Below are 23,802 nucleotides of genomic sequence, written 5' to 3' on the forward strand. Positions count from 1 at the left end.
AAAGGTGTCAAAAATTAGATGAGCATGAAACGGTGTGAAAAATAGGAGGAGCATGAAATGGTGTTGAAAAAAATGAAGAGCCTGAAAAGGTGTGAAAAATATGAAAAGCTTCAAAAGGTGTCAAATATATGAGGAGCATGAAACGGTCTGAAAAATAGGAGGAGAATGAAGCGGTGTTCAAAAACATGAAGAGCCTCAAAAGGTGTCAAAAATCTGAGGAGCATGAAGCGGTCTGAAAAATAGGAGGAGCATGAAGCGGTGTTCAAAAACATGAAGAGCCTGAAAAGGTGTGAATATTATGAAGAGCTTCAAAAGGTGTCAAATATATGAGGAGCATGAAACGGTCTGAAGAATAGGAGAAACATGAAGCGGTGTTGAAAAACATGAAGAGTCTGAAAACGTGTGAAAATATAAAGAGCTTCAAAAATATGAAAAATATGAAGAGCTTCAAAAGTTGTGAAAAATATGAAGAGCTTCAAAAGGTGTCAAAAATGAGATGAGCATGAAACGGTCTGAAAAATAGGAGGAGCATGAAGCGTTGTTGAAAATCATGAAGAGCCTGAAAAGGTGTGAAAAATATGAAAAGCTTCAAAAGTAGTGAAAAATATGAAGAGCTTCAAAAGGTGTCAAAATGAGATGAACATCAAACGGTCTGAAAAATAGGAGGAGCATGAACTGGTGTTGAAAAAAAATGAAAATCATGAAAAGGTGGGAAATATATGAAGAGCTTCAAAAGCTCTCCAAAATATGAGGAGAATGAAACGGTTTCCAAAATAGGAGGAGCATGAAATGGTGTTCAAAAACATGAAGAGCCTGAAAAGGTGTGAAAAATATGAAGAGCTTCAAAAGGTGTGAAATACATGAGAAGGATTAAACGGTCTGAAAAATAGGAGGAGCATGAAGCGGTGTTGAGAAACTTGAAGAGCCTGAAAACGTGTGAAAAATATGAAGAGCTTCAAAATGTGTCAAAAATACGAAAAGCATGAAACGGTCTGAAAAATAGGAGGGTCATGAAGCGGTGTTCAAAAACATGAAGAGCCTGAAAAGATTTGAAAGATATGAAGAACTTCAAAAGGTGTCAAAAATATGAGGAGCATGAAACGGTCTGAAAAATAGGAGGAGCATGAAACGTAGATCAAAAACATGAAGAGCCTGAAAAGGTGTCAAAAATCTGAGGAGCATGAAACGGTCTGAAAAATAGGAGGAACATGAAACGGTGTTCAAAAACATGAAGTACCTGAAACGTTGTGAAAAATATGAAGAGCTTCAAAACATGTCAAAATTATGAGGAGCATGAAACGGTCTGAAAATTAGGAGGAGCAAGAAGCGGTGTTGAAAAACATGAACAGCCTGAAAGATGTGAAATATATGAAGAGCTTCAAAGGGTTTCAAAATGAGATGAGCATGAAACGGTCTAAAAAATAGACGGGCATGAAGTGGTGTTGAAAACCATGAACAGCCTGAAAAGGTGTGAAAAATATGAACAGCTTCAAAAGGTGTCAAAAATATGAGGAGCAATAAACGGTCTGAAAAATAGGAGCAGCATGAAACGGTGTTCAAAAACATGAAGAGCCTGAAAAGGTGTGAAAAATATGAAGAGATTCAAAAGGTGTCAAATATATGAGGAGCATGAAACGGTCTCAAAAATAGGAGGAACATGAAGCGGTGTTCAAACACATGAAGAGCCTGAAATTGTGTGAAAAATATGAAAACCTTCAAAAGGTGTCAAAATAATGAGGAGCAGGAAACGGTCTGAAAAATAGGAGGAACATGATGCAGTGTTCAAAAACATGAAGAGCCTGAAAAGGTGTGAAAAATATGAAGAGCTTCAAAAGGTGTCAAAAATATGAGGAGCCTGACACGGTCTGAAAAATAGGAGAAGCATGAAGTGGTGTTGAAAAAGATGAAGAGCCTGAAAACGTGTGAAAAATATGAAGAAGTTCAAAAGGTGTGAAAAATATGAAGAGCTTCAAAAGGTGTCAAAAATATGAGGAGCATGAAATGGTCTGAAAAATAGGAGGAGCATGAAGCGGTGTTTAAAAACATGAAGAGCCTGAAAAGGTGTGAAAAAAATGAAGGGCTTCAAAAGGTGTGAAAAATATGAGGTGCATGAAATGGTCAGAAAAATAGGAGGAGCATGAAGCGGTGTTGAAAAACATGAAGAGGCTGAAAATGTGTGAAAAATATGAAGAGCTTCAAACGGTGTCAAAAATATGAGGACCATGAAACGGTCTGAAAAATACGAGGAGCATGAAACGGTCATCAAAAACATGAAGAGCCTGAAAGGGTGTGGAAAAATGAAGAGCTTCAAAAGGTGTGAAATACATGAGGAGCATGAAATGGTCTGAAAAATAGGAGGATTATGAAACGGTGTTCAAAAACATGAAGAGCCTGAAAAGCTGTGAAAAATAGGAAAAGCTGCAAAACGTGTCAAAATATGAGGAGCATGAAACGGTCTGAAAAATTGCAGGAGCATGAAGCGGTGTTGAAAAACATGAAGAGTCTGAATACGTGTGAAAATATGAAGAGCTTCAAAAATATGAAATATATAAAGAGCTTCAAAAGTTGTGAAAAATATGAAGAGCTTCAAAAGGTGTCAAAAATGAGATGAGACTGAAACTGTCTGAAAAATAGTAGAAGCATGAAGCGGTGTCGAAAATCATGAACAGCCTGAAATGGTGTGAAAAATATGAAGAGTTTCAAAAGGTGTCAAAATGAGATGAGCATGAAACCCTCTGAAAAATAGGAGGAGCATGAAGTGGTGTTGAAAAAAATGAAAAGCCTGAAAATGTGTGAAACTTATGAAGAGCTTCAAAAGGTGTCAAAAATATGAGGAGAATGAAACAATCTGCAAAATAGGAGGAGCTTGAAATTGTGTTCAAAATCATGAATAGCCTGAAAATGTGTGAAAAATATGAATAGTTTCAAAAGGTGTGAAATACATGAGGAGGATTAAACGGTCTGAAAATAGGAGGAGCATGAAGTGGTGTAGAAAAACATGAAGAGCCTGAAAAGTTGTCAAATATATGAGGAGCATGAAGCGGTCTGAAAAATAGGAGGAGCATGAAGTGGTGTTGAAAAAGATGAAGAGCCTGAAAAAGTGTGAAAAATATGAAGAGCTTAAAAATGTGTCAAATATATGATGAGCATGGAACGGTCTGAAAAATAGGAGGAGCATGAAACGGTGTTCAAAAACATGAAGAGCCTGAAAAAGTGTGAAAAATATGAAGAGATTCAAAACGTGTCAAAAATATGAGGAGCATGAAACGGTCTGAAAAATAGAATCAGCATGAAGCGGTGTTGAAAAACCTTAAGAGCCAGAAAACGTGTGAAAAATATGAAGAGCTTCAAAAGGTGTGAAAAATATGAGGAGCATGAACTGGTCTGAAAAATAGGAGGAGCATGAAGCCATGTTCAAAAACATAAAGAGCCTGAAAAGGTGTGAAAAATATGAAAAGCTTCAAAAGGTGTCAAATATATGAGGAGCATGAAACGGTCTGAAGAATAGGAGAAACATGAAGCGGTGTTGAAAAACATGAAGAGTCTGAAAACGTGTGAAAATATGAAGAGCGTCAAAAATATGAAAAATATGAAGAGCTTCAAAAGTTGTGAAAAATATGAAGAGCTTCAAAAGGTGTCAAAAATGAGATGAGCATGAAACGGTCTGAAAAATATGAGGAGCATGAAGCGGTGTTGAAAATCATGAAGAGCCTGAAAAGGTGTGAAAAATATGAAAAGCTTCAAAAGTAGTGAAAAATATGAAGAGCTTCAAAAGGTGTCAAAATGAGATGAGCGTGAAACGGTCTGAAAAATAGGAGGAGCATGAAGTGATGTTGAAAAAAATGAGAAGCATGAAAAGATGTGAAATGTATGAAGAGCTTCAAAAGCTGTCCAAAATATGAGGAGAATGAAACGGTTTCCAAAATAGGAGGAGCATGAAATGGTGTTCAAAAACATGAAGAGCCTGAAAAGGTGTGAAAAATATGAAGAGCGTCAAAAGGTGTGAAATACATGAGGAGGATTAAACGGTCTGAAAATTAGGAGGAGCATGAAGCGGTGTTGAGGAACTTGAAGAGCCTGAAAACGTGTGAAAAATATGAAGAACTTCAAAAGGTGTGAAAAATATGAAGAGCTTCAAAATGTGTCAAAAATATGAAAAGCATGAAACGGTCTGAAAAATAGGAGGATCATGAAGCGGTGTTCAAAAACATGAAGAGCCTGAAAAGATTTGAAAGATATGAAGAGCTTCAAAAGGTGTCAAAAATATGAGGAGCATGAAACGGTCTGAAAAATAGGAGGAGCATGAAACGGTGATCAAAAACATGAAGAGCCTGAAAAGGTGTGAAAAATATGAAGAGCTTCAAAAGGTGTGAAATACATGAGGAGCATGAAACGGTCTGAAGAATAGGAGAAACATGAAGCGGTGTTGAAAAACATGAAGAGTCTGAAAACGTGTGAAAATATGAAGAGCGTCAAAAATATGAAAAATATGAAGAGCTTCAAAAGTTGTGAAAAATATGAAGAGCTTCAAAAGGTGTCAAAAATGAGATGAGCATGAAACGGTCTGAAAAATATGAGGAGCATGAAGCGGTGTTGAAAATCATGAAGAGCCTGAAAAGGTGTGAAAAATATGAAAAGCTTCAAAAGTAGTGAAAAATATGAAGAGCTTCAAAAGGTGTCAAAATGAGATGAGCGTGAAACGGTCTGAAAAATAGGAGGAGCATGAAGTGATGTTGAAAAAAATGAGAAGCATGAAAAGATGTGAAATGTATGAAGAGCTTCAAAAGCTGTCCAAAATATGAGGAGAATGAAATGGTTTCCAAAATAGGAGGAGCATGAAATGGTATTCAAAAACATGAAGAGCCTGAAAAGGTGTGAAAAATATGAAGAGCGTCAAAAGGTGTGAAATACATGAGGAGGATTAAACGGTCTGAAAATTAGGAGGAGCATGAAGCGGTGTTGAGGAACTTGAAGAGCCTGAAAACGTGTGAAAAATATGAAGAACTTCAAAAGGTGTGAAAAATATGAAGAGCTTCAAAATGTGTCAAAAATATGAAAAGCATGAAACGGTCTGAAAAATAGGAGGATCATGAAGCGGTGTTCAAAAACATGAAGAGCCTGAAAAGATTTGAAAGATATGAAGAGCTTCAAAAGGTGTCAAAAATATGAGGAGCATGAAACGGTCTGAAAAATAGGAGGAGCATGAAACGGTGATCAAAAACATGAAGAGCCTGAAAAGGTGTGAAAAATATGAAGAGCTTCAAAAGGTGTGAAATACATGAGGAGCATGAAACGGTCTGAAAAATATGAGATGCATGAAGTTCTGTGGAAAAACATGAAGAGACTGAAAAAGTGTGAAAAATATGAAGAGCTTCAAAAGGTGTGAAATACATGAGGAGCTTGAAACTGTCTGAAAAATAGAAGGAGAATGAAGTGGTGTTCAAAAACATGAAGAGCCTGAAAAGGTGTGAAAAATATGAAGAGCGTCAAAAGGTGTGAAATACATGAGGAGGATTAAACGGTCTGAAAATTAGGAGGAGCATGAAGCGGTGTTGAAGAACTTGAAGAGCCTGAAAACGTGTGAAAAATATGAAGAACTTCAAAAGGTGTGAAAAATATGAAGAGCTTCAAAATGTGTCAAAAATATGAAAAGCATGAAACGGTCTGAAAAATAGGAGGATCATGAAGCGGTGTTCAAAAACATGAAGTGCCTAAAAAGGTGTGAAAACTATGAAGAGCTTCAAAAGGTGTCAAAAATATGAAAAGCATGAAACGGTCTGAAAAATAGGAGGATCATGAAACGGTGATCAAAAACATGAAGAGCCTGAAAAGGTGTGAAAAATAATAAGGGCTTCAAATCGTGTCATAAATATGAGGAGCAGGAAACGGTCTGAAATATTAGAGAAGCATGAAACGGTGTTGTAAAACATGAAGAGCATGAAAATGTGTGAAAAATATGAAGAGTTTCAAAAGGTGTCAAAAATATGAGGAGCAAGAAATGGTGTTGAAAAAATGAAGAGCATGAATAGGTGTTAAAAACTTGAAGAGCTTCAAAATGTGTGAAAAATATGAGGAGCATGAAACGGTGTTAAAAATAGGAGATCATGAAGTGGTGTTGAAAAACATGAGGAGCCTGAAAACGTGTGAAAAATATGAAGAGCTTCAAAAGGTGTGAAAAATATGAACAGCTTCAAAGGTGTCAAAATTATGAGGAGCATGAAACGGTCTGAAAAATATGAGGAGCATGAAACGGTGTTCAAAAATTTGAAGAACCTGAAAAGGTATGAAAAATATGAAGAACTTCAAAAGGTGTCAAAAATATGAGGAGATTGAAACAGTCCGAAAAATAGGAGGAGCATGAAACGGTCTGAAAAATAGGAGAAGCATGAAGTGGTGTTGAAAAGCATGAAGAGACTGAAAAGGTTTGAAAAACATGAACAGCTTCAAAAGCTGTCAAAAATATGAGGACCATGAAACGGTCTGAAAAATAGGAGGAGCATGAAAAGGTGTTGTAAAACATGAAGAGCTTGAAAAGGTGTGAAAAATATGAAGAGCTTCAAAAGGTGTCAAAAATATGAGGAGCATGAAACGGTCTGAAAAATAGGAGGAGCATGAAGCGTTGTTGAAAATCATGAAGAAGAGGAAAACGTATGAAAAATATATAGAGCTTCAAAAGGTGTGAAAAATATGAGGAGCATGAAACGGTCTCTAAAATAGGAGGAGCATGAAGCGGTGTTGAAAAACATGAAGATCCAGAAAAGGTTTTAAAAAAATGAAGAGCTTCAAAATCTGTCAAAAATATGAGGAGCATGAAACGGTCTGAAAAATAGGAGAAGCATGAAGCGGTGTTGAAAAACATGCAGAGCCTGAAAAGGTGTGAAATATATGAAGAGCTTCAAAAGGTGTCAAATATATGAGGAGCATGAAACGGTCTGAAAAATAGGAGGGACAGGAAGCGGTGTTGAAAAACAGGAATTGCCTGAAAAGGTGTGAAATATATGAAGAGCTTCAAAACGTGTCAAAATATGAGCAGCATGAAATGGTCTGAAAAATAGGAGGAGCATGAAGTGGTGTTGAAAAACATGAAGAGCCTGAAAATGTGTGAAATATATGATGAGCTTCAAAAGGTGTCAATAATGTGAGGAGCATGAAACGGTCTGAAAAATAGGAGGAGCATGAAGCGGTATTCAAATTATGAAGAGCCTGAAAAGGTGTGAAAAATATGAAGAGCTTCAAAAGGTGTTAAACTTATGAGGATCATGAAACAGTCTGAAAAATACGAGGAGAATGATGCGGTGTTGTAAAACATGAAGAAACTGAAAAGGTGTGAAAAATATGAATAGCTTCAAAAGGTGTCAAAAATATGAGGAGCATGAAATGGTCTGAAAAATAGGAGGAACATGAAACGGTGTTGAATAATATGAAGAGCCTGAAAATTTGTGAAAAATATGAAGAGCTTCAGAGGGTGTGAAATACATGAGGAGAATGAAACGGTCTGTAAAATAGGATTAGCATGAAGCGGTGTTGAAAATCATGAAGAGCCTGAAAAGGTGTGAAAAATATGAAGAGCTTCAAAAGATGTGAAAAATAGGAGGAGCATGAAGTGGTGCTCAAAAACATGAAGAGCCTGAAAAGGTGTGATAAATAAGAAGAGCTTCAAAAGGTGTGAAAAATATGAGGAGCATGAAACGGTCTGAAAAATAGGAGGAGCATGAAACGGTGTTCAAAACATGAAGAGACTGAAAAGTTGTGAAAAATATGAAGAGCTTCAAAAGGTGTCAAAAATATGAGGAGCATGATTCTGTCTGAAATATAGGAGGCGCATGAAACGGTGTTGAAAAACATGAAGAGCCTGAAGAAGTGTGAAAAATATGAAGAGCTTCAAAACATGTCAAAAATAGGAGGAGCATGAAACGGTCTGAAAAATAGGAGGAGCAAGAAGCGGGGTTGAAAAACATGAAGTGCCTGAAAAGGTATCAAAAATATGAAGAGATTCAAAAGGTGTGAAAAATATGAGGAGCTTGAAACGGTCTGAAAAATAGGAGGAGCATGAAACGGTGTTGAAAAACATGAAGTGCCTGAAAAGGTATCAAAAATATGAAGAGCTTCAAAAGGTGTGAAAAATATGAGGAGCTTGAAACGGTCTGAAAAATAGGAGGAGCATGAAACGGTGTTCAAAAACATGAAGAAACTGAAAAGTTGTGAAAAATATGAAGAGCTTCAAAACATGTCAAAAATATGAGGAGCATGAAACGGTCTCAAAAATAGGAGGAACATGAAGCAGTGTTCAAACACATGAAGAGCCTGAAATTGTGTGAAAAATATGAAAACCTTCAAAAGGTGTAAAAATTATGAGGAGCAGGAAACGGTCTGAAAAATAGGAGTAACATGATGCGGTGTTCAAAAATATGAAGAGCCTGAAAAGGTGTGAAAAATATGAAGAGCTTCAAAAGGTGTCAAAAATATGAAGAGCTTCAAAAGGTGTCAAAAATATGAGGAGCATGAAGCGTTCTGAAATATAGGAGGAGCAAGAAGCGTTCTGAAAAATAGGAGGAGCATGAAGCGGTCTGAAAAATAGGAGGAGTATGAAGCGGTGTTCAAAAACATGAAGAGCCTGAAAAGGTGTGAAATATATGAAGAGCTTCAAAAGGTGTGCAATACAAGGGGAGCATGAAACAACCTTAAAAACAGGACGAGCATGAAGCTGTGTTCAAAAACATGAGAGCCTGAAAAGGTGTGAAAAATATGAAGAGATTCAAAAGGTGTCAAAAATATGAGGAGCAAGAAACGATCTGAAAAATTGGAGGAGCATGAAGCGGTGCTCAAAAATATGAAGAACCTGAAAAGGTGTGAAAAATATGAAGAGCTTCAAAAGGTGTCAAAAATGAGAGGAGCATGAAGCGGTCTGAAAAATAGGAGGAGGAGGAAGTGGTGTTGAAAAACATGAAGAGCCTGCAAAGGTGTGAAATATATGAAGAGCTTCAAAATGTGTCAAATATATGAGGAGCATGAAACGGTCTGAAAAGTAGGAACAGCTTGAAACGGTGTTCAACAACATGAAGAGCCTGAAAAGGTGTGAAAAATGTGAAGAGCTTCAAAAAGTGTGAAATACATCAGGAGCATGAAACGGTCTGAAAATAGGAGGAGCATGATGCAGTGTTCAAAAACATTAGGAGCCTTAAATGGTGTGAAAAATACGAAGAGCTTCAAAAGGTGTCAAAAATATGAGGAGCATGAAATGATCTGAAAATCAAGAGGAGCATGAAGCGTTGTTCAAAAACCTGAAAAGCCTGAAAAGGTGTGAAATATATGAAGAGCTTCAAAACGTGTCAATACTATGAGGAGCATGAAACGGTCTGAAAACAGGAGGAGCATGAAGCGGTGTTGAAAAACATGAAGAGCCTAAAAGGTGTGAACAATATGAAGAGCTTCAAAAGGTGTGAAGAATATGAAGAGCTTCAAAAGGTGTCAAATATATGAGGAGCATGAAACTGTCTGAAAAATAGGAGGAGCATGAAAGGTGTTTAAAAACATGAAGAGCCTGAAAAGATATGGAAAATATGAAGAGCTTCAAAAGGTGTCAAAAATATGAGGAGCATGAAACGGTCTGAAAAATAGAAGGAACATGAAACGGTGTTGAAAAACATGAAGAGCCTGTAAAGGTGTGAAAAATATGAAGAGCTTCAAAAGGTGTGAAAATTATGAGGAGCATGAAACGGTCTGAAAAATCGGAGGATAATGAAGCGGTGTCAAAAACAGGAAGAGCCTGCTTCCCAGCCAGGCTGAAAGGGCTCGGGAAGCTAGCTGGCCTTGTTGGCCCTTAAATCGCATACTGAATGGCCTGGCCCCAGCTACCCTCGCCGAGCCGCGCAAAGAAGGATGCTCCTGGCTCTCGTCGGCCTCCCAGGTTTGCTTTCTTTCTTTTCCCGAAGGTGGGCCCTTAGGTTCACCGTCCGGAGCCTGCGGCCGCCGGGAAAACCAAACCCCGAGTGTCCGGAGAGTAACCGGAAGTGCCCTCCCAGGCGGAGGGGCGGCGCCGGCTGCAGCCGGGGAGAGGGAAGAATTGAGTATTGTTAGTAACTATGGACTGGAGACCTTTTGGAGCCAAAAGGAAGACAGTCTTGAGTCTTTCTTGTTATGGGTTGTAAATACCACATAAAGAATAAGTGCATGTGATGCTGGAAACTTGTAGAGAGGAACTACTCATGACTGAAAGGCCTAAAACAGATGTATCTTTCAAGTTCTTATCGAGAAAATGACTATGAAGAAAATGATGGGTCAGGAAGACCAGTGGAAAACTCCCTAGGAGAGAGCCATAGAAAATGTACACTTCAGAAGAGAGAGAGAATCAGAGAACTCAAAAAAGGAAAATATATCATGTATGCCCTCAGAAGGGTAAAAAGATTTTTATTCATGTGCATGAGATTACTCAAATAGATGATCAGATATACCAGTGCCTTGAACGTGAGCAAAACTTTTGTGAAAACTTAGCTCTTATTATGTGTGAGAGAACCCACACTGGGGAGAAACCTTATAGATGTGATATGTGTGAGAAAACCTTCATCCAAAGCTCAGATCTTATTTCACATCAGAGGATCCACAGTTATGAGAAACCTTATAAATGTAGCAAATGTGAGAAGAGCTTTTCGCACCACTTAGCCCTTTCAGGACACCAGAGAACACATGCAGGTAAAAAATTCTATACATGTGATATCTGTGGCAAGAATTTTGGTCAGAGCTCTGATCTGCTTGTCCACCAGCGAAGCCATACAGGCGAGAAACCGTATCTGTGTAGTGAGTGTGATAAATGCTTCAGCCGAAGTACAAACCTCATAAGGCACCGAAGAACTCACACAGGTGAGAAACCATTTAAGTGTCTGGAGTGTGAAAAAGCTTTTAGTGGGAAATCCGATCTTATTAGCCACCAGAGAACTCATACTGGTGAAAGACCCTACAAATGTAGTAAGTGTGAGAAAAGTTACCGACACCGGTCAGCCTTCATTGTTCATAAAAGAGTACATACTGGGGAGAAGCCCTATAAGTGTGGTGCCTGTGAGAAATGCTTTGGCCAGAAATCAGACCTTATTGTACACCAGAGAGTCCACACAGGTGAGAAGCCGTATAAATGCTTGGAATGTATGAGAAGTTTTACCCGGAGTGCCAACCTCATCAGGCACCAGGCAACTCACACTCACACTTTTAAATGCCTTGAATATGAGAAGAGCTTCAGCTGTAGTTCAGACCTTATTGTACATCAAAGAATTCACATGGAAGAGAAACCGCATCAGTGGTCTGCATGTGAAAGTGGCTTCCTCCTAGGCATGGACTTCGTTGCCCAACAGAAAATGAGAACTCAGACAGAGGAGCTGCATTATAAATACAGTGTCTGTGATAAAAGCTTTCACCAGAGCTCAGCCCTTTTTCAACATCAGACAATCCACATCGGTGAAAAACCATATATCTGTAATGTGGCTGAGAAAGATCTTGAGCTCAGCCCTCCCCATGTATCAGAAGCCTCACAGATGTCTTGACCAGACAAGAAGTTATTATACCATAAACAAACAAACAAAAAAAGGTGTATTTACAATGTAAGAGAACTCATTTAAGATGGAGAACTCAAAGCAAATCTCAGATTTTCCTCAGAGCTCAGACTTTATTGGGGACCAGAAAATCTGCAGTTATAGGAACCTGAGAAATGGTTTGACCAGAGAGCTGTCTTTACAGAACCGTATCAATAACTCCAGTGAGAAACCTTACAAATGCCCTGAGTTTTTTGAAAACCTTCAGTCCAAGCTCATGTCTGATCACCCACAAGAGGATTTATACGGGTGGGAAGCTTACAAGTTTGGTGAATGTGAGAAAGCTCTCTAGCAATGCTCACCTCTCCTCATTCCAAGAGAATTCAGATCAGAGGACGATATTTTTTTAATGCCCTGTGAAACAGTGCTTCAGACAGTATGCACGCCTCATTGGACATCAGAAAGCCCCACTGGAAAGAAACCCCAGCAGTTGTGAAAAAAGCCTCTTAACATAACTGTGACTTTATTACCTATCAGAGAAGCCATACAGGTGAAAATTTGTGTATTTGCCTTGAATGTGGCAAAAGCATTAAGTGAAGAGCCTTCTTGGGTTTGCAACCCCCCCTCCCCCAAAAAAAGAAAATCTGATGAAGGACCTTATGAATGCTCTGAATGAGAAAACTTCTGTCAATGATCAGTTCTTGTACACCAGGGAACTTGTATAAGTGAAAGACCCTATAAGTAACCCTAAGTCTGGGGGAGAAAAAAAAATCCTTGCAGGAAATCTCTACCTTATTGGGCCCCAAAGAAACTACTCTGGAGAGCATTTTGTAGACCTCTATAGAGGTCTAACTGTGAACTGTGTACATTTAACAGGTATGAGAAGAACTGTTCTCATAGTTAGTTGACCCCTGTAGTAGAGATGACTTTTAATGGAGTCGACATGCAAACAGTTTTGTTTAGATACCCAGAAACTTGTTCTGGGAAGAGCTAGGGCAGGTCAGAGTAGGCCTGATGGGTTACTCAGGTAAAGATGCTTTTCTTTTATCTGAACCACTGAATGATTGCTTTACTTTCAGTTTTTAAAATTTGGAACTCTAATAAAAGAAAGGACTATAATTGAAAAAAAAAAAAAAAAAACAAAACAGGAAGAGCCTGAAAAGGTGTGAAAAATATGAGGAGCATGAAATGGTCTGAAAAATAGGAGGAGCATGAAACGGTGTTGAAAAACATGAAGAACAGGAAAAGGAGTGAAAAATATGATGGGCTTCAAAAGGTGTGAAAAATATGAGGAACATGAAGCTGTGTACAAAAACATGAAGAGCCTGAAAAGGAGTGAAAAATATGAAGAATTTCAAAAGGTGTGAAAAATATGAGGAGCATGAAACGGTCTGAAAATTAGGAGGAACATGAAGCGGTGTTGAAAAGCCTGTAGAGCCTGAAAAGGTGTGAAAAATATGTAGTGCTTCAAAAGGTGTCAAATTTACAAGTAGCATGAAACGGTGTTTAAAACTTGAAGAGCCTGAAAAGGTGTGAAGAATATGAAGAGCTTAAAAGGGGTGAAAAATATGAGGAGCATGAAACGGTCTGAAAAATAGGAGGAGCATGAAACGGTGTTGAAAACATGAAGAGCATGCAAAGGTGTGAAAAATATGAAGAGTTTCAAAAGGTATCAAAAATATGAAGAGCATGAAACGGTCTGAAAAATAGGAGGAGCATGAAACGGTGTTGAAAACATGAAGAGCCTGCAAAGGTGTGAAAAATATGAAGAGCTTCAAACGGTGTCAAAATTATGAGGAGCATGAAACGGTCTGAAAAATAGGAGGAGCATGAAACGGTGTTGAAAACATGAAGAGCCTGAAAAGGTGTGAAAAATATGAAGAGCTTCAAAAGGTGTCAAAAATATGAGGATCTCGAAACGGTGAAATTTTGGAGGAGCATGACGTGGTTTTGGAAAACATGAAGAGCCTGCAAAGGTGTGAAAAATATGAAGAGCTTCAAAAGGTGTGAAAAATATGAGGAGCATGATACAGTCTGAAATATAGGAGGAGCCTGAAACGGTGTTCAAAAACATGAAGACCCTGAAAAGGTGAGAAAAATATGAAGAGCTTCAAAAGGTGTGAAAATTATGAACAGCTTCAAAAGGTGTCAAAAATAAAAGGAGCATGAAACGGTGAAAAATAGGAGGAGAATTAAACGGTGTTGAAAAACATGAAGAGCCTGAAATGGTGTGAAATATATGAAGAGATTCAAAAGGTGTCAAAAATATGAGGAGCATGAATCAATCTGAAAAATAGGAGGAACAAGAAGCAGTGTTCAAAAACATGATGAGCCTGAAAAGGTGTGAAAAATATGAAGAGTTTCAAAAGATGTCAAAATTATGAGGAGCATGAAAGGGTGTGAAAATAGGAGGAGCTTGAAGCGGTGTTGAAAAACATGAAGAGCCTGCAAAGGTGTGAAAAATACGAAGAGCTTCAAAAGGTGTCAAAAATATGAGGAGCTTGAAACGGTTTGAAAAATATGAGGAGCATGAAACGGTGTTCAAAAACATGAAGAGACTGAAAAGGTGTGAAAAATATGAAAAGCTTGAAAAGGTGTGAAAAATATGGGAGCAGGAAACGGTCTGAAAAAGAGGAGGAGGATTAAGCGGTGTTCAAAAACATGAAGAGCCGGAAAAGGTGTGAAAAATATGAAGAGCTTCAAAAGGTGTGAAAAATATGAGGAGCATGAAACGGTCTGAAAAATAGGAGGAGCATGAAGCGGTGTTGAAAAACATGAAGAGACTGAAAAGGTTTGAAAAATATGAAGAGCTTCAAAATGTGTGAAAAATATGAAGAGCTTCAAAAGGTGTTAAAAATATGAGGCGCATGAAACGGTCTGAAAAATAGGAGGAGCATGAAGCGGTGTTGAAAAACATGAAGAGCATGAAAACGTTTGAAAAATATGAAGAGCTTCAAAAGGTGTCAAATATATGAGGAGCATGGAACGGTCTGAAAAATAGGAGGAGCATGAAGCGGTGTTCAAAAACATGAAGACCCTGAAAAGGTGTGAAAATTATGAAGAGATTCAAAAGGTATCAAAAATATGAAGAACATGAAACGGTCTGAAAAATAGGAGGAGCATGAAGCTGTGTTGAAAAACATGAAGAGCCTGAAAAGGTGTGAAAAATATGAAGAGCTTCAAAAGGTGTCAAAAATATGAGGAGCATGAAACGGTCTGAAATACAGGAGGTGCATGAAGCGGATTTGAAAAACATGAAGAGTCTGAAAAGGTGTGAAAAATATGAAGAGCTTCAAAAGGTGTCAAAAATATGAGGAGCTCGAAACGGTGAAATTTTGGAGGAGCATGAAGTGGTTTTGGAAAATATGAAGAGCCTGCAAAGGTGTGAAAAATATTAAGAGCTTCAAAAGGTGTCAGAAATATGAGGAGCATGAAACGCTATGAAAAATAGGACAAGCATGAAATGGTGTTGAAAACATGAAGAGCCTGAAAAGGTGTGAAAAATATGAAGAGTTTCAAAAGGTATCAAAAATATGAAGAGCATGAAATGATCTGAAAATAGGAGGAGCATGAAGCGGTGTTCAAAAACATGAAGAGCTTGAAGAGGTGTGAAAAATATGAAGAGCTGCAAAACGTGTCAAAAATATGAGGAGTGTGAAACGATCTGAAAAATAGGAGGAGCATGAAACGGTGTTCAAAAACATGAAGAAACTGAAAAGTTGTGAAAAATATGAAGAGCTTCAAAACATGTCAAAAATATGAGGAGCATGAAACGGTCTCAAAAATAGGAGGAACATGAAGCAGTGTTCAAACACATGAAGAGCCTGAAATTGTGTGAAAAATATGAAAACCTTCAAAAGGTGTAAAAATTATGAGGAGCAGGAAACGGTCTGAAAAATAGGAGTAACATGATGCGGTGTTCAAAAATATGAAGAGCCTGAAAAGGTGTGAAAAATATGAAGAGCTTCAAAAGGTGTCAAAAATATGAAGAGCATGAAACGGTCTGAAAAATCGGAGGATAATGAAGCGGTGTTCAAAAACATGAAGAGCCTGAAAAGGTGTGAAATATATGAAGAGCTTCAAAAGGTGTGCAATACAAGGGGAGCATGAAACAACCTTAAAAACAGGACGAGCATGAAGCTGTGTTCAAAAACATGAGAGCCTGAAAAGGTGTGAAAAATATGAAGAGATTCAAAAGGTGTCAAAAATATGAGGAGCAAGAAACGATCTGAAAAATTGGAGGAGCATGAAGCGGTGCTCAAAAATATGAAGAACCTGAAAAGGTGTGAAAAATATGAAGAGCTTCAAAAGGTGTCAAAAATGAGAGGAGCATGAAGCGGTCTGAAAAATAGGAGGAGGAGGAAGTGGTGTTGAAAAACATGAAGAGCCTGCAAAGGTGTGAAATATATGAAGAGCTTCAAAATGTGTCAAATATATGAGGAGCATGAAACGGTCTGAAAAGTAGGAACAGCTTGAAACGGTGTTCAAAAACATGAAGAGCCTGAAAAGGTGTGAAAAATGTGAAGAGCTTCAAAAAGTTTGAAATACATCAGGAGCATGAAACGGTCTGAAAATAGGAGGAGCATGATGCAGTGTTCAAAAACATTAGGAGCCTTAAATGGTGTGAAAAATACGAAGAGCTTCAAAAGGTGTCAAAAATATGAGGAGCATGAAATGATCTGAAAATCAAGAGGAGCATGAAGCGTTGTTCAAAAACCTGAAAAGCCTGAAAAGTTGTGAAATATATGAAGAGCTTCAAAACGTGTCAATACTATGAGGAGCATGAAACGGTCTGAAAACAGGAGGAGCATGAAGCGGTGTTGAAAAACATGAAGAGCCTAAAAGGTGTGAACAATATGAAGAGCTTCAAAAGGTGTGAAGAATATGAAGAGCTTCAAAAGGTGTTAAATATATGAGGAGCATGAAACTGTCTGAAAAATAGGAGGAGCATGAAAGGTGTTTAAAAACATAAAGAGCCTGAAAAGATATGGAAAATATGAAGAGCTTCAAAAGGTGTCAAAAATATGAGGAGCATGAAACGGTCTGAAAAATAGAAGGAGCATGAAACGGTGTTGAAAAACATGAAGAGCCTGTAAAGGTGTGAAAAAGATGAAGAGCTTCAAAAGGTGTGAAAATTATGAGGAGCATGAAACGGTCTGAAAAATTGGAGGATAATGAAGCGGTGTCAAAAACAGGAAGAGCCTGAAAAGGTGTGAAAAATATGAGGAGCATGAAATGGTCTGAAAAATAGGAGGAGCATGAAACGGTGTTGAAAAACATGAAGAACAGGAAAAGGAGTGAAAAATATGATGGGCTTCAAAAGGTGTGAAAAATATGAGGAACATGAAGCTGTGTACAAAAACATGAAGAGCCTGAAAAGGAGTGAAAAATATGAAGAATTTCAAAAGCTGTGAAAAATATGAGGAGCATGAAACGGTCTGAAAAATAGGAGGAACATGAAGCGGTGTTGAAAAGCCTGTAGAGCCTGAAAAGGTGTGAAAAATATGTAGTGCTTCAAAAGGTGTCAAATTTACAAGTAGCATGAAACGGTGTTTAAAACTTGAAGAGCTTGAAAAGGTGTGAAGAATATGAAGAGCTTAAAAGGGGTGAAAAATATGAGGAGCATGAAACGGTCTGAAAAATAGGAGGAGCATGAAACGGTGTTGAAAACATGAAGAGCCTGCAAAGGTGTGAAAAATATGAAGAGCTTCAAACGGTGTCAAAATTATGAGGAGCATGAAACGGTCTGAAAAATAGGAGGAGCATGAAACGGTGTTGAAAACATGAAGAGCCTGAAAAGGTGTGAAAAATATGAAGAGCTTCAAAAGGTGTCAAAAATATGAGGATCTCGAAACGGTGAAATTTTGGAGGAGCATGACGTGGTTTTGGAAAACATGAAGAGCCTGCAAAGGTGTGAAAAATATGAAGAGCTTCAAAAGGTGTGAAAAATATGAGGAGCATGATACAGTCTGAAATATAGGAGGAGCCTGAAACGGTGTTCAAAAACATGAAGACCCTGAAAAGGTGAGAAAAATATGAAGAGCTTCAAAAGGTGTGAAAATTATGAAGAGCTTCAAAAGGTGTCAAAAATAAAAGGAGCATGAAACGGTGAAAAATAGGAGGAGAATTAAACGGTGTTGAAAAACATGAAGAGCCTGAAATGGTGTGAAATATATGAAGAGATTCAAAAGGTGTCAAAAATATGAGGAGCATGAATCAATCTGAAAAATAGGAGGAGCAAGAAGCAGTGTTCAAAAACATGATGAGCCTGAAAAGGTGTGAAAAATATGAAGAGTTTCAAAAGATGTCAAAATTATGAGGAGCATGAAAGGGTGTGAAAATAGGAGGAGCTTGAAGCGGTGTTGAAAAACATGAAGAGCCTGCAAAGGTGTGAAAAATACGAAGAGCTTCAAAAGGTGTCAAAAATATGAGGAGCTTGAAACGGTCTGAAAAATATGAGGAGCATGAAACGGTGTTCAAAAACATGAAGAGACTGAAAAGGTGTGAAAAATATGAAAAGCTTGAAAAGGTGTGAAAAATATGGGAGCAGGAAACGGTCTGAAAAAGAGGAGGAGGATTAAGCGGTGTTCAAAAACATGAAGAGCCTGAAAAGGTGTGAAAAATATGAAGAGCTTCAAAAGGTGTGAAAAATATGAGGAGCATGAAACGGTCTGAAAAATAGGAGGAGCATGAAGCGGTGTTGAAAAACATGAAGAGACTGAAAAGGTTTGAAAAATATGAAGAGCTTCAAAATGTGTGAAAAATATGAAGAGCTTCAAAAGGTGTTAAAAATATGAGGCGCATGAAACGGTCTGAAAAATAGGAGGAGCATGAAGCGGTGTTGAAAAACATGAAGAGCATGAAAACGTTTGAAAAATATGAAGAGCTTCAAAAGGTGTCAAATATATGAGGAGCATGGAACGGTCTGAAAAATAGGAGGAGCATGAAGCGGTGTTCAAAAACATGAAGACCCTGAAAAGGTGTGAAAATTATGAAGAGATTCAAAAGGTATCAAAAATATGAAGAACATGAAACGGTCTGAAAAATAGGAGGAGCATGAAGCTGTGTTGAAAAACATGAAGAGCCTGAAAAGGTGTGAAAAATATGAAGAGCTTCAAAAGGTGTCAAAAATATGAGGAGCATGAAACGGTCTGAAATACAGGAGGTGCATGAAGCGGATTTGAAAAACATGAAGAGTCTGAAAAGGTGTGAAAAATATAAAGAGCTTCAAAAGGTGTCAAAAATATGAGGAGCTCGAAACGGTGAAATTTTGGAGGAGCATGAAGTGGTTTTGGAAAACATGAAGAGCCTGCAAAGGTGTGAAAAATATTAAGAGCTTCAAAAGGTGTCAGAAATATGAGGAGCATGAAACGCTATGAAAAATAGGACAAGCATGAAATGGTGTTGTAAACATGAAGAGCCTGAAAAGGTGTGAAAAATATGAAGAGTTTCAAAAGGTATCAAAAATATGAAGAGCATGAAATGATCTGAAAAATAGGAGGAGCATGAAGCGGTGTTCAAAAACATGAAGAGCTTGAAGAGGTGTGAAAAATATGAAGAGCTGCAAAACGTGTCAAAAATATGAGGAGTGTGAAACGATCTGAAAAATAGGAGGAGCATGAAGCGGTTTTGAAAAAGATGAAAAGCGTAAAAAGGTGTCAAAAATGTGAAGAGTTTCAAAAGGTGTCAAAAATATGAGGAACATGAAACGGTCTGAAAAATAGGAGGAGCATGAAGCGGTGTTGAAAATCATGAAGAGCCTGAAAAGGTGTGAAATATATGAAAAGCTTCAAAAGTAGTGAAAAATATGAAGAGCTTCAAAAGGTGTCAAAATGAGATGAGCATGAAACGGTCTGAAAAATAGGAGGAGCATGAAGTGGTGTTGAAAAAAATGAAAATCATGAAAAGGTGGGAAATATATGAAGAGCTTCAAAAGCTGTCCAAAATATGAGGAGAATGAAACGGTTTCCAAAATAGGAGGAGCATGAAATGGTGTTCAAAAACATGAAGAGCCTGAAAAGGTGTGAAAAATATGAAGAGCTTCAAAAGGTGTGAAATACATGAGAAGGATTAAACGGTCTGAAAAATAGGAGGAGCATGAAATGGTGATCAAAAACATGAAGAGCCTGAAAAGTTGTGAAATATATGAGGAGCATGAAGCGGTCTGAAAAATAGGAGGAGCATGAAGTGGTGTTGAAAAACATGAAGAGCCTGAAAAGGTGTGAAAAATAAGAAGAGCTTAAAAATGTGTCAAATATATGAGGAGCATTAAACGGTCTGAAAAATAGGAGGAGCATGAAACGGTGTTCAAAAACATGAAGAGCCTCAAAAAGTGTGAAAAATATGAAGAGATTCAAAACGTGCCAAAAATATGAGGAGCATGAAACGGTCTGAAAAATAGAATCAGCATGAAGCGCTGTTGAAAAACCTTAAGAGCCAGAAAACGTGTGAAAAATATGAAGAGCTTCAAAAGGTGTGAAAAATATGAAGAGCTTCAAAAGGTGTCAAAAATTAGATGAGCATGAAACGGTGTGAAAAATAGGAGGAGCATGAAATGGTGATGAAAAAAATTAAGAGCCTGAAAAGGTGTGAAAAATATGAAAAGCTTCAAAAGGTGTCCAAAATATGAGGAGAATGAAACGGTTTCCAAAATAGGAGGAGCATGAAATGGTGTTCAAAAACATGAAGAGCATGAAAAGGTGTGAAAAATATGAAGAGCGTCAAAAGGTGTCAAAAATGAGGAGAATGAAACGGTTTCCAAAATAGGAGGAGCATGAAATGGTGTTCAAAAACATGAAGAGCATGAAAAGGTGTGAAAAATATGAAGAGCGTCAAAAGGTGTCAAAAATATGAGGAGAATGAAACGGTTTCCAAAATAGGAGGAGCATGAAATGGTGATGAAAAAAATGAAAAGCATGAAAAGGTGTGAAATATATGAAGAGCTTCAAAAGCTGTCCAAAATATGAGGAGAATGAAACGGTTTCCAAAATAGGAGGAGCATGAAATGGTGTTCAAAAACATGAAGAGCATGAAAAGGTGTGAAAAATATGAAGAGCTTCAAAAGGTGTCAAAAATGAGGAGCATGAAACGGTCTGAAAAATAGGAGGAGCATGAAGCGGTGTTGAGGAACTTGAAGAGCCTGAAAACGTGTGAAAAATATGAAGAACTTCAAAAGGTGTGAAAAATATGAAGAGCTTCAAAATGTGTCAAAAATATGAAAAGCATGAAACGGTCTGAAAAATAGGAGGATCATGAAGCGGTGTTCAAAAACATGAAGAGCCTGAAAAGATTTGAAAGATATGAAGAGCTTCAAAAGGTGTCAAAAATATGAGGAGCATGAAACGGTCTGAAAAATAGGAGGAGCATGAAACGGTGATCAAAAACATGAAGAGCCTGAAAAGGTGTGAAAAATATGAAGAGCTTCAAAAGGTGTGAAATACATGAGGAGCATGAAACGGTCTGAAAAATATGAGATGCATGAAGTTCTGTGGAAAAACATGAAGAGACTGAAAAGGTGTGAAAAATATGAAGAGCTTCAAAAGGTGTGAAATACATGAGGAGCACGAAACAGTCTGAAAAATAGGAGGAGCATGAAGCGGTGTTGAAAAATATGAAGAGCATGAAAAGGTGTGAAAAATATGAAGAGCTTCAAAATGTGTGAAAATATGAAGAGCTTCAAAAGGTGTTAAAAATATGAGGCGCATGAAACGGTCTGAAAAATAGGAGGAGCATGAAGCGGTGTTGAAAAACATGAAGAGCATGAAAACGTTTGAAAAATATGAAGAGCTTCAAAAGGTGTCAAATATATGAGGAGCATGGAACGGTCTGAAAAATAGGAGGAGCATGAAGCGGTGTTCAAAAACATGAAGACCCTGAAAAGGTGTGAAAATTATGAAGAGATTCAAAAGGTATCAAAAATATGAAGAACATGAAACGGTCTGAAAAATAGGAGGAGCATGAAGCTGTGTTGAAAAACATGAAGAGCCTGAAAAGGTGTGAAAAATATGAAGAGCTTCAAAAGGTGTCAAAAATATGAGGAGCATGAAACGGTCTGAAATACAGGAGGTGCATGAAGCGGATTTGAAAAACATGAAGAGTCTGAAAAGGTGTGAAAAATATGAAGAGCTTCAAAAGGTGTCAAAAATATCAGGAGCTCGAAACGGTGAAATTTTGGAGGAGCATGAAGTGATTTTGGAAAACATGAAGAGCCTGCAAAGGTGTGAAAAATATTAAGAGCTTCAAAAGGTGTCAGAAATATGAGGAGCATGAAACGCTATGAAAAATAGGACAAGCATGAAATGGTGTTGAAAACATGAAGAGCCTGAAAAGGTGTGAAAAATATGAAGAGTTTCAAAAGGTATCAAAAATATGAAGAGCATGAAATGATCTGAAAAATAGGAGGAGCATGAAGCGGTGTTCAAAACATGAAGAGCTTGAAGAGGTGTGAAAAATATGAAGAGCTGCAAAACGTGTCAAAAATATGAGGAGTGTGAAACGATCTGAAAAATAGGAGGAGCATGAAGCGGTTTTGAAAAAGATGAAAAGCGTAAAAAGGTGTCAAAAATGTGAAGAGGTTCAAAAGGTGTCAAAAATATGAGGAACATGAAACGGTCTGAAAAATAGGAGGAGCATGAAGCTGTGTTGAAAATCATGAAGAGCCTGAAAAGTTGTCAAATATATGAGGAGCATGAAGCGGTCTGAAAAATATGAGGAGCATGAAACGGTCTGAAAAATAGAATCAGCATGAAGCGGTGTTGAAAAACCTTAAGAGCCAGAAAACGTGTGAAAAATATGAAGAGCTTCAAAAGGTGTGAAAAATATGAAGAGCTTCAAAAGTTGTCAAAAATTAGATGAGCAAGAAACGGTGTGAAAAATAGGAGGAGCAAGAAATGGTGTTGACAAAAATGAAGAGCCTGAAAAGGTGTGAAACATATGAAAAGCTTCAAAAGGTGTCAAATATATGAGGAGCATGAAACGGTCTGAAAAATAGGAGGAGCATGAAGCGGTGTTCAAAAACATGAAGAGCCTCAAAAATATGAAAAATATGAAGAGCTTCAAAAGTTGTGAAAAATATGAAGAGCTTCAAAAGGTGTCAAAAATGAGATGAGCATGAAACGGTCTGAAAAATATGAGGAGCATGAAGCGGTGTTGAAAATCATGAAGAGCCTGAAAACGTGTGAAAATATGAAGAGCGTCAAAAATATGAAAAATATGAAGAGCTTCAAAAGTAGTGAAAAATATGAAGAGCTTCAAAAGGTGTCAAAATGAGATGAGCGTGAAACGGTCTGAAAAATAGGAGGAACATGAAGTGATGTTGAAAAAAATGAGAAGCATGAAAAAATGTGAAATGTATGAAGAGCTTCAAAAGCTGTCCAAAATATGAGGAGAATGAAACGGTTTCCAAAATAGGAGGAGCATGAAATGGTGTTCAAAAACATGAAGAGCCTGAAAAGGTGTGAAAAATATGAACAGCGTTAAAAGGTGTGAAATACATGAGGAGGATTAAATGGTCTGTAAAATAGGAGGAGCATGAAGCGGTGTTGAGGAACTTGAAGAGCCTGAAAACGTGTGAAAAATATGAAGAACTTCAAAAGGTGTGAAAAATATGAAGAGCTTCAAAATGTGTCAAAAATATGAAAAGCATGAAACGGTCTGAAAAATAGGAGGATCATGAAGCGGTGTTCAAAAACATGAAGAGCCTGAAAAGATTTGAAAGATATGAAGAGCTTCAAAAGGTGTCAAAAATATGAGGAGCATGAAACGGTCTGAAAAATAGGAGGAGCATGAAACGGTGATCAAAAACATGAAGAGCCTGAAAAGGTGTGAAAAATATGAAGAGCGTCAAAAGGTGTGAAATACATGAGGAGCTTGAAACTCTCTGAAAAATAGAAGGAGAATGAAGTGGTGTTCAAAACATGAAGAGCGTGAAAAGTTGTGAAAAATATGAAGAGCTTCAAAAGGTGTGAAATACATGAGGAGGATTAAACGATCTGAAAAATAGGAGGAGCATGAAGCGGTGTTGAGAATCTTGAAGAGCCTGAAACCGTGTGAAAAATATGAAGAACTTCAAAAGGTGTGAAAAATATGAAGAGCTTCAAAAGGTGTGAAATACATGAGGAGCATGAAACGGTCTGAAAAATATGAGATGCATGAAGTTCTGTGGAAAAACATAAAGAGACTGAAAAGGTGTGAAAAATATGAAGAGCTTCAAAAGGTGTGAAATACATGAGGAGCAAGAAACGGTCTGAAAAATAGGAGGAGCATGAAGCGGTGTTGAAAAACA

At 37.6% G+C, this 23,802-nt stretch overlaps 1 protein-coding gene across 1 annotated transcript; it reads left to right on the plus strand.

Annotated features, from left to right (window-relative positions):
* Positions 1 to 9,774: 9,774 nt before the first annotated feature.
* On the plus strand, positions 9,775 to 11,696 carry LOC133053699 (zinc finger protein 322-like). The gene has a single exon (XM_061138222.1). It carries the CDS (start codon positions 10,323 to 10,325, stop codon positions 11,529 to 11,531), a length of 1,209 nt encoding a protein of 402 aa, XP_060994205.1. The 5' UTR covers positions 9,775 to 10,322; the 3' UTR covers positions 11,532 to 11,696.
* The last annotated feature ends 12,106 nt before the right edge of the window (positions 11,697 to 23,802 follow it).

The sequence above is a fragment of the Dama dama genome, unplaced genomic scaffold (genome assembly GCF_033118175.1).
Source record: "Dama dama isolate Ldn47 unplaced genomic scaffold, ASM3311817v1 ptg000126l, whole genome shotgun sequence".
In the NCBI taxonomy this organism is placed as follows: Eukaryota; Metazoa; Chordata; class Mammalia; order Artiodactyla; family Cervidae; genus Dama; species Dama dama.